The sequence below is a fragment of the Pinus tabuliformis genome, chromosome Q, assembly GCF_031772625.1.
Source record: "Pinus tabuliformis cultivar Carrire ecotype Pingquan chromosome Q, CPIR1, whole genome shotgun sequence".
Classification (NCBI taxonomy): Eukaryota; Viridiplantae; Streptophyta; class Pinopsida; order Pinales; family Pinaceae; genus Pinus; species Pinus tabuliformis.
The window spans coordinates 1,297,565,745-1,297,588,438 of NC_142296.1; the positions used below are offsets into that span (position 1 = coordinate 1,297,565,745).

A 22,694-nucleotide genomic window follows, 5' to 3' on the forward strand; every position below is an offset into this window, starting at 1 on the left:
TGGCGTAAAGGTCAAGCAAAGAAGGATATAAATAACCCTACTCGGCCTCATTTGGAGACATACAATTCGGACAAGCATTCGATCTAATCTTGACAAGAAAGCTATGAAGAGAAGGCAAAAGAAAGTCGAAAAGAAGGCTAAAAGGAGAGCAAAGAAGGAGCAACAAAAGACAAGTGCTAAGTTTCTTCTGGGACATTATTTTCTTGGTATAGCGAAGTTTCTTTTGGGCAGTGCGAAGTCTGGAAAGCAGATTCTTCTGGACAATGCGAAGTTAGAGCAGTGAAATTCTTCTAGGGTAGCAGGAGAATGACACCTCTAAGTGATCAAAGTAGAGACCAAGTTTCTCTAGAGACCGAGATTCTCTAGGGAAGTTGTGAAGAAGCAGTATAAGAGATAGAGATCGATTTTCTCTAGGAGAAAAGGAAAAGGAAGGAAGAGGCAGAACATCAAGGTGGGTGACAAGGTTCCTGGGAGGATACTATAGTCAAGGGTCTGTGTCATAGTCTTGGTACTTATCAATTGAAGATCTAGAAGAAGAATTTTATCGGGTTTTCCTCTCAAGAGGTGAGAGGTTTTGGCCTTCGCTGGAGAAACCTATATACTGTGTCACTTGTCTTTATTTATTGATAATTGTCTTGATGAAGAGAAACACTAATAATATAACAAAGAAAGGATCATAAGTTTAGAAATAAAAACACATCACAAGCAATTATCAAGGAGAGAAATTGTTAACATTGAATGCTCTAGATTTCTCAACATGAATTGCCTCAAGAACTGTGAAAGTTGTCAATATGAGACTACCATGCATGAGAACGGGTTGAGAGATATTGCACCAAAGCCAAGGCCACCCACAAAATTTATAGACTTTAACCATGCAATAAGACATAGGTGCAACTTGATGTAGGTTGGATTTGCCCATACACCGATGATCACCCCTACAAAAGCAGGCTCTCATAAAATCATGAGTCCCCAAGTAAGCTCACCTAAGGCCCTCCAATCCTATATAGGATGAAAGGAACTTGAAATGAACTTTGAGGGATCAACCATGGTCTGACCAGCACAACGAGATACAAACAATAAGACACATGTCTAGGATGACTAATACAAAGCCTCACTTGGTTGTTACGATGCTTTCAACTTGTGACATTGGGCTTATAATGGTGGTGAAATATAATGCAAAGTTTTTATATGTACCCCTACTGACATGAGGGGTAACTAACAATGCTCAACCATCTCACAATTAAATACTAATGTCATAGCGATCAAAGTTGACGTGTCAACTGAAATAAAATAATAATACATATATATGAATTATCCTATGTTTCACGAGTTTCTGGAACTTGGGAATGTTGGGAACTTGGGTATGGGTGTCCGGAACGGCTAGAGGTTTGCCCAAAATTTCTAGGAAATGACTAATTGGGAGCGGTAATATTATATATATATATATATATAATTATATAATCTATATAATAATCAAAATATTTCAAATATTAAATCAATTTAAAATTTTAATTCATTATATGTCAATATGAATATCAAATTCAAAAATGTAAATGATTCAAGAGACACTTTTGAATTTAAGAAACATAGTGAAAATCAAAGAACTCATCATATTAATATTCATATTGCTAGCATGACCAATGTAGTACATAGTAAAAAAAAATGACAAATGCCCAAAGTGGCAAAGTAATACATGGTCCAAAAATGCTCAAAGGCCAAAACATAACATTAAAGACTAAAGTTGAAGATGATCATAAAGAGCAATCAACATCACGACTATCCATATAACCTTGAGCCTCGCTAGGCACTCCAATTTCATCATCACCATCATCAATATCAAGATCACCTGCAATGCTACCCAAAGGTATGCCAACTAAACCTGCATCTAGTGAAGGATTATCCTCATCATCATCAATCTGAGAAGCCTCCTCAGCATCAACATCCCATCTTGCTGCAGGGCCATCTAAATACTCAGGTATCTTCCTTGAGCAAAGTCAAAGACTACTATGCATATAAATCAATTTATCTGCTCTCTTAGAGGTAAGCCTATTCCTCTTAACGAAGTGAATGAAACTATAAGTAGACCAATTCCTTTCAGCTGCCGATGAACTAGAAACTTGAGATAGCAAGCGCGAGGCAAGATTATGAAGATCTTGGGCTTTCCCCCCATGCATTCTCCACCATCCAATGGGATTCCTTTCTGCATAAATGTTGATGTCCACCCTTGCATCTTGAGAGAATTTGGAAGGGTTTAAGGTAGCAAAATCAATAAATTGTTCCCGCACTACAGTTGCTTCATTAGGTGTATAGATTTTGCATATGGCATCAAGAAAGCTTTGTTTCACTTGTTCATCATCAATGGGCAAAACTCTGTTTGGTCTCTCCATATACCACTTTGGATTAAGGGCATAAGCAACCATGTGAAGGGAGGTATCGAGTTTGATCCATCTCTTCCCTATTATCTTATGAATTTCATTGAAGAACTCCAAAGAGGGGTTTCTATCTTGAATGATGTGCCTTATCTTGCCTACCATGCTATCAATACATTCATAAACTTCTCCAAGGGTGGGGGAATCAGAATTTGCATACCTAATCAACTCCACAATTGGAGCTGTGAAAGAAACAACATATTTACAACCAGACCACCAATCATCATTGAGAAGCTACTCTCTTATCTTCTTTGCTTGCATTGATTTAGATTTAGACCATGTATTCCACTCTTGGGAAACTAAGGATGCATGCACCTCAACCATACGTTGAAGAAGAATGAAGTATGTAGCATATCTTGTTTCTACAGGTTTCAAAAACCTCTTCCTTGAGTACATCTTATAGATTGCTAAAGAGGCATGGTGGTTGCAAATGTACATTTGTGCATCTCTTGCATCTAAAATTAGTTTTGCAATCCAAGATATTTTGCCAATGTCTTTGAGGACATTATTCAAGGCATGTACACAACAAGGAGTCCAAAAGATATGCCTATATCAACTTTGAACCATCAAACCCGCTGCTTTGCAAACAGGCGCTGCATCTGTGATTACATGTACTATATTTGAAGGACCAAGCTCATCAATTGCTTCTTTCATTACTTCAAACATGAAGGTAGCATCCTTTAGTTTCCCACTACAATCAATTGCTCTTAAAAAATAGGGCCCAACTGGAGATGTAACAATAATATTCAACAATGGCCTTTGTTGAATGTCTGTCCAACCATCCATAACTATTGAACATCCTGAATAAATCCAAGATTGTTTAAGGGGGCCCATAAGCCCCTGCATTCTTGTCACCCCTTTATCTAACAATGATGTACTCATTTTGTTGTAATTTGGAGGTGCATATCCAAGCCCAGCAGCTATGATATTTCACACCATTTCTTTGTAATGTGGAGAACGGGTAGCATTAAATGAAATTCCATTTGCCATAAAAAAAATCAGCGATAGCATCATCAACCTCATCCCTATGTACTACATTGTAGATTTTAGAAATTTGTTCCCTAGCAAAACTAGTGGGCCTCTTACTCCTCTTAGAAGTAGACCCCCCCACAAACTCAAATTGGTTTGATGCATTTTGACTAACTGAATCTTCCATATCATGGGAAGAAGATCTAGGTACTTTAAAATTACAAACATTGTCCAAGTTCATTACATTGGATCCTAGGGAAGCCATATGAAGCTTTGTCAACTCCATCATTTTCAAAATAGTACATGTACAACCCTTTACACCATCACCGGATAGGGATAGAAGATGATGCCACACCCTAGTGTAGCTTCCTTTAAACACATGGTTACACAATGTGCACATCCATTCTTCACAACCACCACTATTCTTTTTCTTGTTTTTAGTAATTTTCTTCACAAACTTTAACAAGGGTTTCTTGGGGTTTGTGCTTTGTTGGACTTGACCACTTGGAATTGGAGGAAGAGAAGAATTTTCATATCCACTTGTTGGTATTGAACTACCACCCTCCATGATTTCCCTGATTAATACAAGAGACAGAAAAACACATTATAAACAAAATGTACAATGAGAAATCAAAAAATAACTTGTACTTACATACAAAAATACAAATGTACCTATCAAGTTCTGCCTATGAATCAAAATTTGAACCAACAATAAGGCTTAACAACTAAGGTTTACATATCTACCTATGTGGATAATAACTACTATCTATGTGGATAATACCAATAAAACAAAATAGAAAAACTTTGATGTTTTGCATTTAGTTATAAAAAAGAAGTGTTGACATAAAAAAATAATGAAATAAATTAGCATAAACTAATCTTTGCTCTTAACTTTTAAGTGGTTAAGGGCTTACACCCAAGTACTTTTTATTTCTTTCCATACTTACTAGGAACAACTATGTAAGTTAATTTTGCACACTTACTAATATATCTATGACAACATATCAATGAGATGAGAAGAAGTCCAAGACAATAGAAAAACAGATTGAGCATTTTTTAGCAGATCTTCAATATGAGGTCCCATGAGTCACTGTGCCAAGGTTCTATATTGTCAATTTTTACTCCCATTTTCTTTTGCACATCACCAAAGGCCTTAGGGAATTGCAATTTGCAAATTTAATTGCTTCTTGTATTTTAATATTTAACTTAATTACATTGCAGACTATTTTGAAATTTGATGTATAGAAGCGAAATTGAAAATAAAAATGAAGTTAAATACTTGAATTTTCTTTATTATTAAAAATGTACCATCTAAATAAAAATAGCTATCCAAGTTAAAAATAAATAAATCAAATTGAAAATAAAAATGAGTTAAATACTTGAATTTTCTTTATTATTAAAAATCTATGATCTAAATAAAAATAGCTATCGAAGTTAAAAATAAATAAATCAAATTACGTGATAACATCAAAGTTGAGGTCATATCAAAGTTAGGGTTACAACCATCTAATCTATAGAGATTAGAAATAGATGGGTTAACGCTGTATACCAGTTCATGATAGTCTTACCTGCATTTAAATATAGGCAGCTAGAATGCTTAACCAAAACCTATACAAAGCACTTTTATACGTAAAAGAACAGATTGGGGATATTATTCCAGTTCTGCCTTCCAAACCTTTAAAAATGCTTGAGAAGAAATTTATCTAAAGGTTAAAGGTTTTTATCAAAGGATGAGTTAAGAAATTTACCACTATGTAAGTTAATTTCGCACCATTACTAATATTAAATATATGATTAATATCCAATCCCACGAAAACAAAAGTGTAAATTGGAGATTTGCAGATTCTTGATATGGATTTCTGCCGTTGGCAATAAGGCAAGCTAGGAGACGACAATTCCTTTTAACAGTGAAACCAAAATTTTCAGCCAACGAATATCAACATGTTATTTTTAGCATTAGGTACTGATTAGCTTTTGAGGTATTGTCCAAGCCAACTTCACTCTCGACTCTCATTTTGTTATCGAGAAGATAAGGAGGAGAAAAGAGAATCAATCTTGAATCATCCACAGAAGTACATACCTTTAATTATGTATCTATGACACCATTAAGTCACGTGCAAAGCCTTTGAGCATTAATGGTTTACAAAGTTAAAGTTAAATGATGCATTCCCAAACAACCCGAATATATACACAAAATATGCTTGATCTTGATTTTTACTTGAACCTTTGAAGGTGAAACAACAAGTTATTTATTGTTGAAGTGTGAAAATTCTATCACTGCAACAACTGATTTATTTTTCCTATTTATTCCACAATAAGTTATTTATGAAATTACTTCAATAAACATTAAAATAAATACTGCTGCAGATATCACACCGTAATACAAAAACAAACATATGCACAAGCATTAACACATTGAGACAGATATTTTGGACAACAGTCCCTGGAAAAACCCAATGTGGGAAAACCGGTGCAGCAAGGGAGGATTTTTATTATTCAACAATTCTTCAGTACAACAGGGTGCCAAACTAGCTTATCCAAAGAGAGAAATAGTTCTCCAACACTTCTCCCAATCCCATTGTCAGCTCGACTGACCTTTGCGTGGCTCTCAAACCCTCGCGTCAGCCCTGGGCCTCTCTACGTCACCCACGCAGGCCCAACTAGTGACTGCGCGATCTTTTGCTGCCTCTGCGTTTGCCTCTCCTGCCTCAACGCTGATCTCCAGTGGCTGATCTCGCCTCTCTGCTCCGTACTTGCTGCCTCTTGACTGCTCACCAGACCCCTGGTTCAATTTCTCAGCTGACCTCGCTCCAAAAATGCCTCAACGCTGATCTCCAGTGGCTGATCCCGCCTCTCTGCTCCGTACTTGCTGCCTATTGACTGCTCACCAGACCACTGGTTCAGTTTCTCAGCTGACCTCGCTCCAAAAATGGAACTGACTGGTCTCCCTCAGTATGTTCTCTAAGTGACCCTTAAGCCTCCTCTTATACTTTTCTCATTGACAAATCAACGACTGAGACTAAGTCCCTAATCAACGACTAAGATAAGATTTGGCTTGATCCATGACTTTTGGACCATTCTAACACAGTTTTATATTAATTCACATTAATATTTTATTTTCCCTAAGTTTAGATTTAGGGACTTCATTAAAAATCTTAATTATTTTAATATCTCCCAAATTGTTTAGAACCTGCCCAAACCCTTTCTGGGTATTGGAGATCTCATGTGCCTTAGCCTCTCCACCAATTTTCGTGGTTAGAGCACATCCGATGCTACCCCAAATCAACATGAAGGGCAACCATTGTTCACTCCAACTCTCAACACAGTTCGCTCTCAACACACTTCGCTCTTAGCTCTCAACACGAAACAACAACAGACAACAACGAAAGCTCTCAGTGAAAAGAGGCGTAGCAACCAACATTTATGGAGGAACTGGAGGTTCTTTTTGGCGCCAAAAACATTCCCGCCAATTCCTATCCACAAAAACTGGTGGAAAGACAAATAGTGCATCGTCTAATAATTGCAAGTGCGTATTTCCCTCTGATCGTACAGTGTGTAACAACAAGTGCATCTTTCTCTGCCCCGGTCCCTTTCTTTGGGGCTTACCTTATCTTTTGACTTCCCATATTGTTCATTGGTAAAACCGACTATACAATTTCATGGGTGAATAGCTCACACAACAAAGTCTGGATGTGGGAGAGTCACCCGCATCTAGCATAAGCGAATCTCTACCAAATTGACATCGTTTTCACCTATCGCCATGAAGAAGGAATTTCCACCAAGAGTTATTCAATATCAAGAAGTAATACAATTGAATTCAAAGGGTAAATTCGTATATGTACTCAATCAAGTAGCCAATTGTCATAACTTACTCTTTTCATACGAACAGATCAAAGCTCACCTGGGTCTGCTCACACCGAACTTTCCACTGAAACCATATCAGGAATCTTTCGTTCCAAACTAGCCGTCATAGCAAAGCAACTGTCACCAATTCCTATCCACATTCTTCTCGCCAATTTCCATATGGGAACGCTGGAACGTTGCCGATTTACGCTTTCATATTTTTGGAAACCATCCGAAGCTTCCTTTGCCGTTCCCATAGAAAAAGGAACATTCCTGTGCAGCTCCAAAGTTCCAGGGAGTGTGGGAACCACCAAAATGGGTTTCCCAGCTCTCAGGAACGGTTCCCGTGCAACATAGGAATTATCTTCAAATCATATTTTATCTCTCTTATTAATTCTTCTCAGAAATCTCAGATCGAATCTCCTTGGATCGAAACTAGTACTTAGTCTAGTCTTAGCTGAAATAGCACTATCAAGAAAAACATCAAAATCTTTTCTTTAAAAGGCAGAAATCTCAATCTAATGACAATAGCGGAAACTGAATCGTAAATCTAATTATTAGCACTTGCATCTAGTATCACTCTTTGAACCAACGATTTGGATCGGTCCCTTTCTTTTTGCACACTCACATTGCACCACCAGATACTTTATAGCCCAATTTTCCTTTGTGAACTCATCGTGGGGTCCACTCTGGATTGGTTATGAATGGACTCTAACTATTGAGATCCAAAATTTGAAAGGTCACAAGTGCCAATTTTTTTTTTAGAGTTGGATTTGTCGAAGCCTGGATATCTTCTTAATCGGATATGTGTCCCACATCAGATGTGTTAACAAAATTTGATTTGCCCATTTGGAGGTTGGGCTCACATAGTTAAACTCTTGGTCGAAGGCTTGAAATCTATTGTTATATGGGTTCCACAAAAACAATACTCTAATCTAGATAATTTGGGATCTCGAGTTGCTCTTTAAATCTTTTCCAAATAGACTCAGATTCAGATACATGCCTGGCTTTCTTTTGTTCACTCTAGATGTGTTTCTCTGTGCAACATTGCGACTTAACTTGTGATTTCCAACTTCTACTATGAACTCACCACTTTGAATTCAATGCTTTACAACAACAGAGGATAGAAGAATAACCAGTATGCTCAAGTTCGAAGATGAAACAAGATCTATCACATGAAGACATAAAAGAAAATACCAGATCTAATTATTTAGCAAAGGAAGATTACATAGATTTTTTCCTATTGTATTCAATATTTATCTTTCTCTACCCTCTCTAATTTGATCACTTAATTACATATGAAAACTCCTTTTTTCATAGAGTTCTCATACAAATCCAAACAAATTTAGTTTGTTCCTAAATTGTCTAACAAATCCCTAATTCAACTATTTTATCCCTTTTTAATGGCAATCACTCATCTATCTTCCTAACAATTCTAGATTCTTTCTAGACTATGATAAAATATTACAAATTAAATGAACCCAACTTCCCTTGGTAAACAAATTAGGGAACCGACTCTCTTAGTAAATGAGTTTTGACCCAAAGTTCAAAAATGGTCTTGGCTTGGAGATGCGCCTGCATTAGACTCTTGGGGAAGAAAAAAATTGTTCATCAACTTCTCAACACTTGTACCATACTTAATAATATCTACTGTTGTCATCCATATAGCATCTTCTATTGGTTGTTGTTTCCATTTAACCAGATACTAAAGATACTCTTTATCTCTAGTTTTCTTGTTTGTTTTATGATCTAATATTGCTTCTATTTCTTTCTGAGTTGCTTTGGGTAGTTGCCTCTTCTACTTGTTGGTCTAATCTTCATCATTTACAAGTGCATCTGTTGTTACACTGTCTAGTTCCTTGTAAGGTTACATCTCTGCTACATTGAAAATTGGTGTTATTCTAATGTCCTTATAGAATTCCAATTCATAAGCATTGGAAGAAAAATTTCTCAGAATTTTACATGGACCAATTTTCTTGAGCTTAAGTTTGTTTTATGTTACTACTGGAAACCTTTCTTCATCATTTACAAGTGCATCCGTTGTAACACTGTCTAGTTCCTTGAAAGGGTACATATCTGCTACTTTAAAAATTGGTGTTATTCCAATGTCCTTAAGGAATTCCAATTCATAAGCATTGTAAGAAAAATTTCTTAGAATTTTACATGGACCAATTTTCTTGAGCTTAAGTTTGTTGTATGTTCCTACAGGAAACCTTTCCTTAAGTATGCCATTACCAGGTCACCAACTTCAAAGTCCAACTATCTTCTTTTCAGGCCTGCTCTCTGTTTGTACTTGTTGTTGTTCCTTTGCAATTGTTGCTTGACTCTTTCCTATAGCTCTTGCATACTCACTGCAAAATCTTCACCATTTGCACTTCTAAGCTCCCTCTTTTCCAAATTTCTTAGTTCTTACACTCCCCCAGGATGCATTCCATGTAATATTTGGAATGGGCTTTGTTACCACAAAATCGAGCAGGCCCTAAAGAGGGAAAGCCTATAGGACAAAGAGCTAGACTAAGTGCTAACAATGGGACAATGGCCCGCTGTCACCACAACCAAGGTCCCTTGCTCTTTAGGGACTTTCACCGATGGGAGGAGTCTTGATATGATGATGATCACCACAACCAAGGTCCCTTACTCTTTAGGGACTTTCACTGATGGAAGGAGTCTTGATATGATTATGATCACCACAACCAAGGTCCCTTGCTCTTTAGGGACTTTCACCGATGGGAGGAGTCTTGATATGATTATGATCACCTATAATGGATATTCTAGGGTTGAGGGTACAAGGTGATGGAGCTAGAGCTCATTCGAAAGAGAGACTCAATAAAGGTACAAGGCTTCAAAGAAGCAAATTGATCTCTAAGAAAAGCCCTAGAAAAGAAGGCACAAGACTTAGGGTTTTGAGGTTTTTCGATGGTAGTAGGTATTCACAAGGTTAAGCCTAGAGAGAAAAGGCTTCTTGTGTTTTACCTCAATAATTACTAAGCTCATACAACCTTCAAGGAAGTCCTCAAATTGAAGGAGAAGAACCTAGGGTTTCCCTCTTGGAGTAGTGCTTAGGGCAAGAGATTTTATGAATTAAACTTGAGTGGATGCCCACAAAACTTGGAGCATAGTAGCTTTGACCCTAAGCTTGATGTTTAGGCTCTCGAATTCCAAAAGATCGCCTCCCTGAAATTTCGTTGCAAGAGGAAAAATTATGGAGAAAGAGGAAGTTTGACCACCAGGGACTTGGACTAGTGCTTTGTCCTTTGGGGATAGGGAATCTTAGGATGTTCAAGATGAGATCAAACGTCCCTAAGGAGGCTCAAAATTGATGCACTAGATGCCAATTTTGAACATTTACTTACTTCAAGGAATGATGGAGTTTCATGGATAATTCAAAGACATTGATCCACTAGGAACATTCATTACATGACATATATTGGATAATATATGCAATACTTTACTAGAAAGCTTTCCAAAATCAATCTTCAACAATTAGGGCATGAATTTAGCATATTCTACAACAATAATTCCATACGTTAAACAAATTCAAGTGAAATATTTCATCAACAATAGGCACTTACAAGAAGGAATGCAATAGATTCATCCATTACTCAAGAAAATAGCTCCAAAGAAGAAGTGCAAATCATCTCCATACATCAAAATGCATCCAAAGAGTCTCCAATAGCCAAAGAAACAGGTGTGAGTTCTTTACAAGAGAGAATCCAAGTGTGATCATGATCCGATACAAATGAATTTAAGTTCTATTTATATGAGTCCTACTAGGTCGAATTATTAGCCTAAGCCTCTCAACATTATAAAAATGGGCAAGATACATTGCTTGGTCACAAGCTAACCAAGTAGCTTTACAAACTTATTAATTAGCCATCCAAATGCAAGCCAAAATGTTGACATCATGTTGATGTAGGGCTGTTGGAAGGCAACACTGAGTCCTCTTTGTGCCAAAATGTGTGAGAGGGCTACATAAATCTTGAGCTAGGGGATGGCCTCTAACTCTCCAAGTATGTCATCATGTGGGACCCCAATTTGTATTTGGGGCACGACAACTGGTCTCATGGGTCTCCTGATGATGGAATAGCCTGTAATGCTCCAATGCTAAGGGATTGGACGATGGTGCTTGCCCTCCCATGTCTCAAGGGGCGAGACAAACCTCCTCTGGGCCTTGGATCAACTGCCACACCGCATGGTAAATGCTAAGTTGGTTGGGGCAAACTGGTCCAAGTGCGTCATCTCATGAATAATGTGGGGTAATGAGCAGACTGCTGAGGGTGTCCATGGCATGAAATGATGTTCTGCACATGATGGGAGTCCCATGGCTCTCAACGCTTCACCCAGGGGTGTCAGTATGATCCTTTGGTGGACATGGGCCCCAATTAAGTTTCCCAACCCATGATGAAACCACCTGCCAATTATGTATAATTTCTAGTGCTGCCTCCTCACCATTAGGTACAATAATTCATTAGTGCATCTAAGTGAATCAAACTTGTTGATCAAGGGCACGTTGGGACTTCATATTGAGCTTCCCTTCCAAATTTGGGGCTTTGATCTCATAATAGTGTTACCTCCCTAGGTATGAGTGGCTAATAAACAACCCTATTGGGTGTTCTTAGCCCCTAAGGGGAAAGACAGTTTCCTGGTACATCCTCCATTTGATAGGTGTCATGTGAATGATGATGAATGGATGGGGATACAGGGTCTCAAGGCCAAATGCCATGGGTTCAAGGGTGGCAATGATGAGGGATGTCCACATATTGGGTGTATAGATGTAGGAGGGAGCAAGCATGGATACATGGTACCCCAACCTTTGTTTTTCCACCCTTCTTTATTTTCCTTTTACTTTTTCTTGATTTTTCATTGTATTATTGCTTAGGGCTCCAGGGAATGAGAGCATGTTGTGTATGATGTAAAGTAGTTATTACCCCCTTAAGGTGGGGCATTTCATCGCCCACCAGGGGTTGGGATGCGCATGGGTTCCTTAATGATGTAGGGGCACTTATGGGCCCCTAGGAACCCAGGTGATGACCATAATACGAGGTAGAGCTCATGCTTGGCTTTTTCCCACATGCTATATTAATGTCTCAACCATCTTTTGCATTTTATAATATTCTTTTCTTTTGTTTCTTACTTATGGTCATGATATGCTTTTAATGTTCTTTTAATTGCATCAACCTCCAGGGCAACATTTTCAGACTTGACCCAAACATGTGGACAGGGGGGTGGGGTATGCCAGTGCCTTGTGGACTCAATGGTCATGTGGACCTAGAGAAGGAAAATGATGAAATAGGGCTTGTAATGTGCGGAGGGGAGTGAAAATGTTGAACGAGTCTCGAGAAAACATGACCATGCTACCAAAATTGGGGTTTCCCAAGTAATGTCCTTCCAAAAGCCAAAGGCCAATAGGGGAGATACCATGGGGCTAGGATTGAGGATTAACCCCCCCCCTCCATTTAAGGTGAGGGAACAAAACCATAGTCAAAATCCTTCCTTCTTCCAAGTCACCCAATAATCCATGCCCAAGATGCCCAAGAAAAACAAGAATAAGCACCCGATTGCACAGTGAAAGACGTACCTTTTGGGTTGGATTGCCCACCTTCTAACATATGCTCTCAACAGATGGGTGAAGGGACATATGACTGATGCAGGGAGCAGAAATCAAGTGGCACAATGCATCGGCTACACTGGTGGCTGTCAGGGGCTGTTGGCTGCTGGCTGAAGAGATATTTATGAGAAAAATTCCCCTATGGGGTCACCCATTTTTGGTGGGTAGTAGGCTCATCTGTGTTGTTCTGTTAAGTGAGTCACTGTAAGCAAACTCAGCTTGAGAAAGTATCTAATCCCGCTGTTTGGGATGTTCATTGCCCAGACTCCTCAAAATGTTTCCAAAACTTCTATTCACCACCTTTGTCTGTCCATTTGTTTGTGAGTGATAAGCTGAACAAAAGTTCAAATTAGTGACTAGTTTCTTCCACAAGGTTTCCAAATATGGCCTACAAATTCTGTATCCCTATTTGATACAATGCTTCTAGGCAACCCATGCAATCTTACAATTTCTTTTAAAAAATAGATTTGCAATACTGTTTGCATTAGTAGTTCTTCTACAAGTGATAAAATGTGTCATCTTAGAAAACCTATCCACAACCCAAAAACTAGATTCGTTAACTTTTTGTGTTCAAGGTATTCCCAAAACAAAATCCATGCTAATAGAATCCCAAGGCCTACTAGGAATTGGAAATGTTTGGTACAATCCTACATTTTGGCTTCTCCCTTTTGCCTGCTGACATACTTCGCATCTGTTCACAAAACGTTTTTACATCAGCTTGCATACCTAGCCAAAAATAAAAGGAATTTAATAGAGCAAAGGTTTTATCAGCTCCAAAATATGCTGCTAATCCTCCAACGTGCTTCTCCTTTATTAAGTTCTCCCTCATGGAACATCTGGGTATGCAAAGCTTACTATCCTTGAACAGCAAACCTTCTTGAATCAAATAACTTGACCATTGAGTTGTATTCATGCTAACTGGGTTCTCAAAGGCTGCATATGCTTCTTTGAAATCTGCATCATGCTTGTACATTTCCTTAAGTTCATCAAATCCCAAGAGACTGATTTCAAGTTCTTGTAGAATCAAGTTAATTTTAGTTAAAGCATCGGCTACTTTATTTGATGATCCACTTGTATGTTTAATCACAAAAGTAAGGTTCTGCAGAAATTCAACCCATTTGGCATGTCTCTGATTCAACTTTGGCTGGCTGCTTATGAACTGCAGAGCATGATCATCAGTAAATAAAATAAATTCTTTTGGGATGAGGTAATGCCTCCACTTTTTCATAGCTTGAACAATAGCATAAAATTCTGTCATAAGAAGAATATTTTTTTTTAGTTTCATTCAACTTTTTATTGAAGTAAGCAATTGGCTTTTCTTCTTGACTCAAAACAGCTCCATTGGCAGCTCCACTTGCATTTGTTTCAACCTGAAAAGATTTACTGAAATCTGATCGGGCTAAAACTGGCTGCTCAGTGATCTTTTGCTCCACCAATTTAAAATTTCTATCAGCTGCTACAGTCCATCTAAAAGGCTGTTTACTTTCCTTTATAATTTCTACAATAGTATCTACCTCATGTTGTTTTGGGCTTAATGTCCTCCAGAATTGCAAATGTTCCCCCTCCAATGCAGGGTCTCCTCTCAAGCAAGCAACCAATCTATATGTGGCCATCATGAAGAATGCCTCAAGTTGTCTGAAGATCTCCATCGCTCCAAGGAAGAATTTCATGCAAGTATTTAACTGAGGTGAAACAATCAATGAGTAAGCCACATCCGATTTTCAAGTCCCTCACAGACCATTCAAGGGTTAATCATACACCATGTACCCAAATGTCATTAACCACCCCCAAACATGGTGTAAACACTTTCGGAGTAACCCAAAAGTCAACACATACTTGTAGAATACGAAATAGGCCACTCCATGGATGGGCCCACACTACAGCTAGAACTTGTGAAAGACCATTAGTTTTGTATTTAAATTAGAAGAATTAAAAGGGAGAAAAATAAATAGATAGAAGTTACAACATTAAAGATTTTCAAAACGAAGGAAACCAATAAGAAAGAATGACAAAAGAATTACCAAGCACCCTTGAAGAAAATCAAAATTGTACAAATAATGATATATTTTAAGGAAAGGAACACAAAAAGTATAACTCCACAGATTCTTCTAGTCAATGTTACTTGCGTAGGATTAACATGATGAAGTATGGAAGTAGCATGAGCGTGCCATTAATTTCTAAGTGTGGTTTGTTGAGCAACCCTATAAATATTTCTTAAGGGAAAAATTGTAAAATGTCTTGTTTCATGAACATTGAAAGGTAAACTAAGCAAACTGCTTATTTTATTTGGATTATTATCTGTCTGACATTACTTGTCCTATTTGCAAGTTTTGGGATTTTGTATGTGCTTTGTTTTACACATTTAGCATCCACATGGTTGCTAACCTGCTTACAAGTTACCGATTTTGGAACCGATGTGCTTATTTTGCAAGTGGGATGCTCCATAAACTAACAATATGTTGTATGGCTATTTGATCAATTTGACAAAGATTGAGGTGCATTTCATACTGAACATGGTTTTGCTTTTCAATAGTTTCTTGGCTTAGTATTTATTTGTTTCATCTCCTATTTCATTTATGGTGATTGTAATTGTGGCTCTATTCTATTTATGATGTTATTATTTGTGTTCTTTTTGTATTAAATGATTTTCTTGGTTCTTTCAAACTTGGGCCTATTTAACCTAATTAAATCCTTTTTCCTGCTTTTAATATGTGTTTATTGGATGCAAGGCTTGCAACATTTCACCAATCATTCAGGTTGAATATCTTTACAGAAAATTGAAAAATGAGTCAATATATTCATGGATGTTTAGATGCCTTCAATTACAATAGACAATTGTTTTTAATATGTCAAAAAAATCGTTTATGGTTCAGTTCAAAGAATAGGAAGGTCATCTCACCACTTGATAGTTGATACTTGTTACAAATTTTATCTATAGGCCATTTGACTCTCACAACTACTTTGAAATGGCAATAAAGATGCTTGGAACAGGAAACTTTCTAGTCATTTCGCAGTTCCAAAGATTATTGCAAATTAATATTTGGGAGGTAGTAACATTTAACTGTTGCCAACGGATCCTTGTGATCAGCCGAATAAATGATTCACATTTTTTTGTTTGCTTCTTAGTTGCAAATAGACATGTCTATAGCCACAGACATGAAACTAGATGAATTCTCTCAAAAAAAGTTTGCATATCAGCATTTTTGTGTTTTAGAAATGCATGCATAACGTCCAAAACTGGATATTAAGAGGGAAAGATGCAGGTGGAATGGTATTTGCTAATTAAATTTCCAGTTATTAGAATACCACTTAGTCGTTCAAATACTAAATCATTGAACAAGTCATCTCCCTCCTATAGAAGCAATGTTTGAAAAATAGAATACTGGGAATAGTTTTTGTTTATTCTACGTATTTTCTATCTAATTCCTACTTCTTGATACATATTATAGTAGAGCTGATTGACAGTACTGAACTTGATTCAAAGTAATGTCTTTTCTTGCAGGAAATGTCATATAATAACTATTTGGATGCAGATGCAGCATGGAATTGTGTTTCAGAATTCAAAAGTCCAACGTGTGTTATTGTAAAACATACAAATCCATGTGGCGTAGCATCTCGATCAGACACACTGGAAGCATACCGACTTGCAGTGAGAGCAGATCCTGTTAGTGCATTTGGTGGGATTGTAGCCTTCAATGTGGAAGTCAACGAGGTAAGGTTTGGTTTTTCCCCTATATTAGATATTAACCAAATTCAAGTCCTATTCCTGAACTAAGATGCAGAGCTTGAGGAATAACTGTGTCATGGTAATTCTTATAGGATCTTGCTAAAGAAATTCGAGAATTTAGGAGCCCAATAGATGGAGAATCCCGAATGTTTTATGAAATTATAGTTGCTCCAAAGTACACCGAAAAGGGTCTTGAGATATTACAAGGGAAGTCAAAAAATCTTCGGATACTTGAAGCAAGTATGCCCAAAAGGGGAAAGCGGTCCCTCAGGCAAGTTGGAGGTGGATGGTTATTGCAAGATTCTGATGATTATACACCAGAGGATATTGGGTTTAATATTGTATCTGAAAGGATCCCCCAAGAAAATGAAATGGATGATACGAAGTTCGCATGGCTTTGTGTCAAGCATGTCAAAAGCAATGCAATTGTCATAGCAAAGGTAGGGAGTCCTCTGCAAGAAAGGGTTTTCTCAATTATAGTGCCTGTCTGAAAACAAGGCACAAGTAGAATAATTTCCTTTGACTGAATTCTCGCTGTACCAAACCTATATAGAGGACATTTTAAAGTTACTTTCCAATGGTCTTCATGCCATGTTTGCTGTTCTCATTTAGAAACATCTTAGAATCAATGGATTTTGCCCTGAATACGACTTTTTGTTACACAGAATAAGTGCATGCTCGGTATGGGCAGTGGCCAACCAAATCGTCTTGAAAGCTTGCGTATAGCTCTTCGAAAGGCAGGAGATGAAGTGAAAGGTGCAGCACTTGCTAGTGATGCATTTTTCCCTTTTGGTAAGGATCCTATTTGGAAAATCTTAATTCCCATAGAATATGGATACTCTATATTTGAACCTTTTTGTTAAATAATTGTCTGGGAATTCGCTAATATTCTTTCCATGCCATTTCCTATATTACTTACTGCTGGGGTGTAAAGTTTTCTGTGACGGAAATACTTAAAGGTTCTTGTACATCTTTTTATCTCATTATCCGGTCAAGCAAGCTACCTATATGAAACTTATCAAAAACCATATGATATTTTCTATATTTCTATTGAGATTTGCATGTGTGACAGCTTGGAAAGATGCAGTGGAAGAGGCATGTGAAGCTGGTGTCGGTGCAATTGTTGAACCTGGTGGCAGCATAAGAGATCAAGATGCTATAGATTGTTGCAACAAGTATGGAGTGCCTCTCTTATTCACAACAATTAGACACTTTAGGCACTAATCTTGTGATATGTTCTTGTAATCCCATTTATTGTTGTTTGGATGGCTTTGGAAGAACAAGATATGCATGAGCAGTTCTAGAGAGAGTTGATATTGGTGGGAAACCGATATAAATATTATGCTGAGGAACACACATTTTATAGTTTGTTAGTGCAGGTGGAAAGCTTACTGGAACGGAATTTTCGTTCTGACTATTTTGACTCTGATGTTTCCAAAATATGTATAAAATGTTGCATCTGCATGACTTAAAATGGTGTGTTTATAGAGTTTTGATACAAAACAAGGTTGTAATTTATACATGATATGATTATTCCTGAAAATACCAAGATACAATCTAAAATCCAGAGAAAAAGTATCATATATACACTTTCTAGAAAAATCATAAAATAGGAGTGGTATATATATATATATATATAATCAAATCTAACATATCAAACTAAAGCCATAATAAATTTAATATTTTAAAATTTTACCACCCACATGCAACAAATTTTAACATAATTATCTATTCATGTGGAGACTTCAATCTCAAAATAGATTAGGACATCTGATTAGGTAATTAAAGATTATACTATACTCCTGGTTACATAAATGCATTGCTAATAGAAAGTGATTGCAGATGTTAACATATTTTAATTTTTTTGTTTATAATGATTATTACCACAAATCCTCACTTTTTGAGATAAAGTTTTATAGTTCAAGCATGAATTTAGTGTAACTAAGAGGAAGGTCATTGCCACTTGACCAGTCCTCTTCTACACTTTGGATCGACTCTTTTCTGGCTCAAGGGGGTCTTTACTATATAATAGGATTGCCAGAATTTTAGGCAATGGGTTTTAAGGTGATATGAAGAGTAATTTTGAACAAAATAGTTATTTTATGAACTAAATAGATATAGTGGATGGAAGGACCAGAGACTAGTGTTTTTCCATTTGGGAAATGGGGTCAAGTCAAAGCTCAGATGGGTGGTAATTCCAATGATGGAAAGATGATAATAAGTTCAAAACACTGTAGAAAAAGTAACTCTTTCTTGCTGTTCCAAATTGTAGAAATTTAGCAAGAGCATTACTAGAGCAATGATATCCAACACATCTGAAGATTATGATATTCCAAAATGAAATATAGGTCCACTTAATCAAAGCATTGAGAATACTGCATCCATAAACAACATCCAAAAATAACGTAATGGAAAATGAGTAGAGCCTATCAAATTCTTACTTCTTACTTCATTCTCTTGGTTTTCACTAGAGTCTTGAGGTGCTTGACCTTTCAAAATCTACATCAAAATCCTCCATATTTTTTATTTTCATTGAAATTAAGAGGTGGCTTATGATTGGATTTTTCATCCATATGCTCTTCATGTGCTTTGATTTGTAAATTTTTGGAGATATGGCATTGGAACAATTCGTTACAATCATAGTATTCAAAACTAGAACCGGTGACCACACTGGTCCACCTATCAAACCGGGACTGGTCAGATTTCAATGAACCAGTCTTTAAAAAATATATATAAAATAATTATTTTTTAATGAAAAAAATTATTTTTAAGATTTAAAACCATGGTTCGAAACCAATAGAGACAAAATATGCAAAGTTTTCTCATCTGTATACCACGTAAAGGTGAATATATCAAAATGGCATTGAGTGCAATATATATCAGCGACAAAATACATAATAAATGAAGCTCTAAATGGCCTCTAAAGTCGAAAAACAATGCTACAAGCTATGGGGCCATTGACCTACTACAAATATACATATCAGTGAGCAACATGATCAGTTCTCATCATGATCAAACTCATCACCACTACTAGACATGGAATCATCAACATGGGCTACATAAATAATTCGGCTCAGAGTTTGAGGACTCCTAAGACTTTTCTACAACCTTAGTAGTAGTGGTAGTAGTGTTAGCAAAACTAGACATCAAACCTATAAATCACTAATCAACGTGATCTCTCATGAAACTCATCATTGAATAAATGCTACTAGAAATGGGATCATCAACAAGAGATACATAAATATCCTCTAGCCCAAAGTCTTTAGACTTGGATTGCTCAACCTTATAATATGTTAGAAATTGAAAAAGATTAACATGCCTAACCAATGATTTTGGTTTGAGTGAAGGGTTCATCTCCCCAACCTTATAATGTGGTAGAAAAATCTTGGCATGCCTAACCGATTATTTCCCTTTGAGTGAAGTGTACATTTTTGTTAAGGCCATGGTAGAGGACTTCAACAATCAATACCACTAATATCAACAAAGTTCAACAATCAATGCCACCAACATAAAGGTACTTAAAGGGCTTTATGCTCTTGATCAAATGCCAATCTCATGCATGACAGAATCAAATGGAAACATTGCAAACCCCCAAACCATGAAATCCTAAAAACCATTTAGTTTGTTGGTTTTTTAGTGAAATCTAAAATTCTAGTTTCTCCAAATGAAATCCAATGAGGTTGAAACCACTCTTAAACATCCAGAGTTATTTCACGGTAATGTTAAAAATTTAATTAAAATGATGAAAATGAAAGATAAAGGAAACATCACTTTTACTTTAAGAATTTAACAATATCATTGATTGCCAACATTGTTGGGGTTGAGATGTGTGAAGCAAATGATAGGGGAGGCATGCTTTTCTTGGAGGGTCTATTTTTGGAGGGAAACAACTCCAAGTTTCCCTCAAAATTGCTTCAAAACTCCCAAACCCGCATTTTGTGGGGTTCGCGGTTGACCTAGCAATAAACTGGCTGGTTTATGATAAAACCAACCGGATTATGGGAAAACTAGCCGGTTTCGTCATAAATCGGTTGATTTATGCTCAGTTGGACCAAAAAACTGGGGGCTCTGCTTAGATAACCTAGTTTTTCAACTGGTTCGGTGGCCTAGGCTAATGAATCGGCCAGTTTGACTGGTTTATGGTTCGAACTTGCTAGTTTTGAATACTATAGTTACAATAGATCTGATAAAATACTAAAATATTAACTGTGAATGTTAATTCCTTTTAGATCTCATATTCTTTATTAGCTATTTTATGCTTAAATGAATAAATTCGCTAAAATGTGAGAAATATATAACACAAAGAAATACACACACCATCCACAATAGACACAAATTGCCTTCAGAAACCCTCAGGAGAAAACCTAGCTAGAAGGTGAGGTTGCTCTACACTTTTTTCTCTGGTACGGAAATATGCAAGTACAAAGGAAGATTTACTCTTTGTGGAGTTACTTGAGACCTTGTAGCTATTGAAAAATATAACTAGGTTCGGTCTATATAAAATGTATTTGTCAAAAGAATTTTTATTATTGTTACAATGACGTATTAAAGCATGGGCTTCATGCTTGGGTCATCATTTTATTAGTCAAAGTATTCATTGTGGACTTCTAGGATTAATAAAGAGTCATTAGAGTCATTGTATATTTTATGAGACCCTTCTTGGGCTTTCGAACAATGTAAAAAGAATTATTTTTTAGTCAAAAATGAATTATGTAACCTCCACACCAAGTCGGCCTCAAGGGAGGCAATTCAACCTCATTGGAGGGCTATATATACAAGGTAGTTCGACTTCATTTGGAGCATCTCACTCTCTCAACCATAGTTCGATATTTGAAGCTAGAACAAAGTGAAGTTGAAGGAAGGGGCTAAAAGGAGTGTGAGTTTGGTCAAGAAGGAAGGGGCTAAAATGAATGCGAGTTTGGTCAAGAAGGAAGGGAAGAAGAAAATTGAAGTTTTGGTGTGTGTGTGTGTCTCTCTCTCTCTCTCACTCATGTGAGATGGTTTAAGAGATCGATCTCCTTGTCAAGGTTGAAGCTGTTGTTGATGCCGGAAAGTCGAAGCCGCCGCTGATGCTGGAAGTTGCCAAGTAGAAGTTGCCGCTGATGTCGAAAGCTGCCAAGTCAAAGATGCTACTGATGCCGAAAGCTGCCAAGTTAAAGTTGCTAGGGTTGAAGTGTTGCTGCTACTAGGTCGAAGGTTGGATTGAAGAAGTTGGCTTGGTGTGGAGCACAGGTCTTTATCTAGGTTGAAGAGTCTCAAGGAAAACTATTGAAGGATGAGACTTTGACTGGGTTTTCCCCTAGATAGGGGTTTTGCCCTGACAAAGTGCCTACATCTTGTGTCTTGCGTTTTTGTGATTTTCATGCACACGTAATTTGGTAATTGCTTGATGAACAATAATATAACAAATAAGTAAAAGAAGCCAACATAATTCACAAGTAATTATCAAGAAAGAGAAATCTAACCCTAATCCTACTAGCATTGATTTCTCAACATGGTATTAAAGCGAAGGTCAAAGAAGAATGAAGATCACATCGTTGGCTTGAAGGAAATGATTACTCCCTCTGTGATAAGTTTGGGATTCAATACTGCAAGAAGCTGTATCAAAAAGATCTTCTACTACTTATTCAACAAAGTCAAAATCCAAGGGTTCCTGACTGCACTTATAGGTTCACTTAATAATGATAATGCATGGATTATTGACAATGAAGCATCTAGGCATATGACAAGAAAGAGTAAACAACCTCACACTCTATCAAAGGAATCATCTTCTCATACAATGGAATTGGGAGATAACAAAAGCTATTAAGAAGCTTAGGATCAACATCATTAAAAGCTGGAGAATGGAGCTAAGGTGAAGGAGGAGGAAAAATACAGTTTAAGGATCTATTGAAATTAATCTAAGGAACCTCAAGAAGTTGATTAAAGAATCACATAAGGAGACCTTATAAGGAAAGAAGCTTACTATCTTCAAGGACAATGTCTAACACAATAAAGGAAGAGAACAAATTAGAAGAATCATTCAATGCTTGAAAGAAGAGGATAGATCTCATCCTCGAAAAGAATAAAGTCTTGGATCTAGTAAAAGGAAAAGTGAAGAAGTCTACAAAGAAATCAA

General features: G+C 36.9%; 1 protein-coding gene across 1 annotated transcript in view; it reads left to right on the top strand.

The window, feature by feature from the left end:
- The window catches only part of LOC149224567 (AICARFT/IMPCHase bienzyme family protein), a 155,836-nt gene extending 137,786 nt beyond the window's left edge, over positions 1 to 18,050 (top strand). Inside the window, exons 8-11 of the mRNA XM_089386161.1 lie at positions 16,352 to 16,561; positions 16,669 to 17,016; positions 17,242 to 17,368; positions 17,649 to 18,050. Of these exons, the coding sequence (XP_089242287.1) occupies positions 16,352 to 16,561; positions 16,669 to 17,016; positions 17,242 to 17,368; positions 17,649 to 17,800 (837 nt within the window). The 3' untranslated portion in view covers positions 17,801 to 18,050. The remainder of the gene's footprint in view (positions 1 to 16,351; positions 16,562 to 16,668; positions 17,017 to 17,241; positions 17,369 to 17,648) is intronic.
- The last annotated feature ends 4,644 nt before the right edge of the window (positions 18,051 to 22,694 follow it).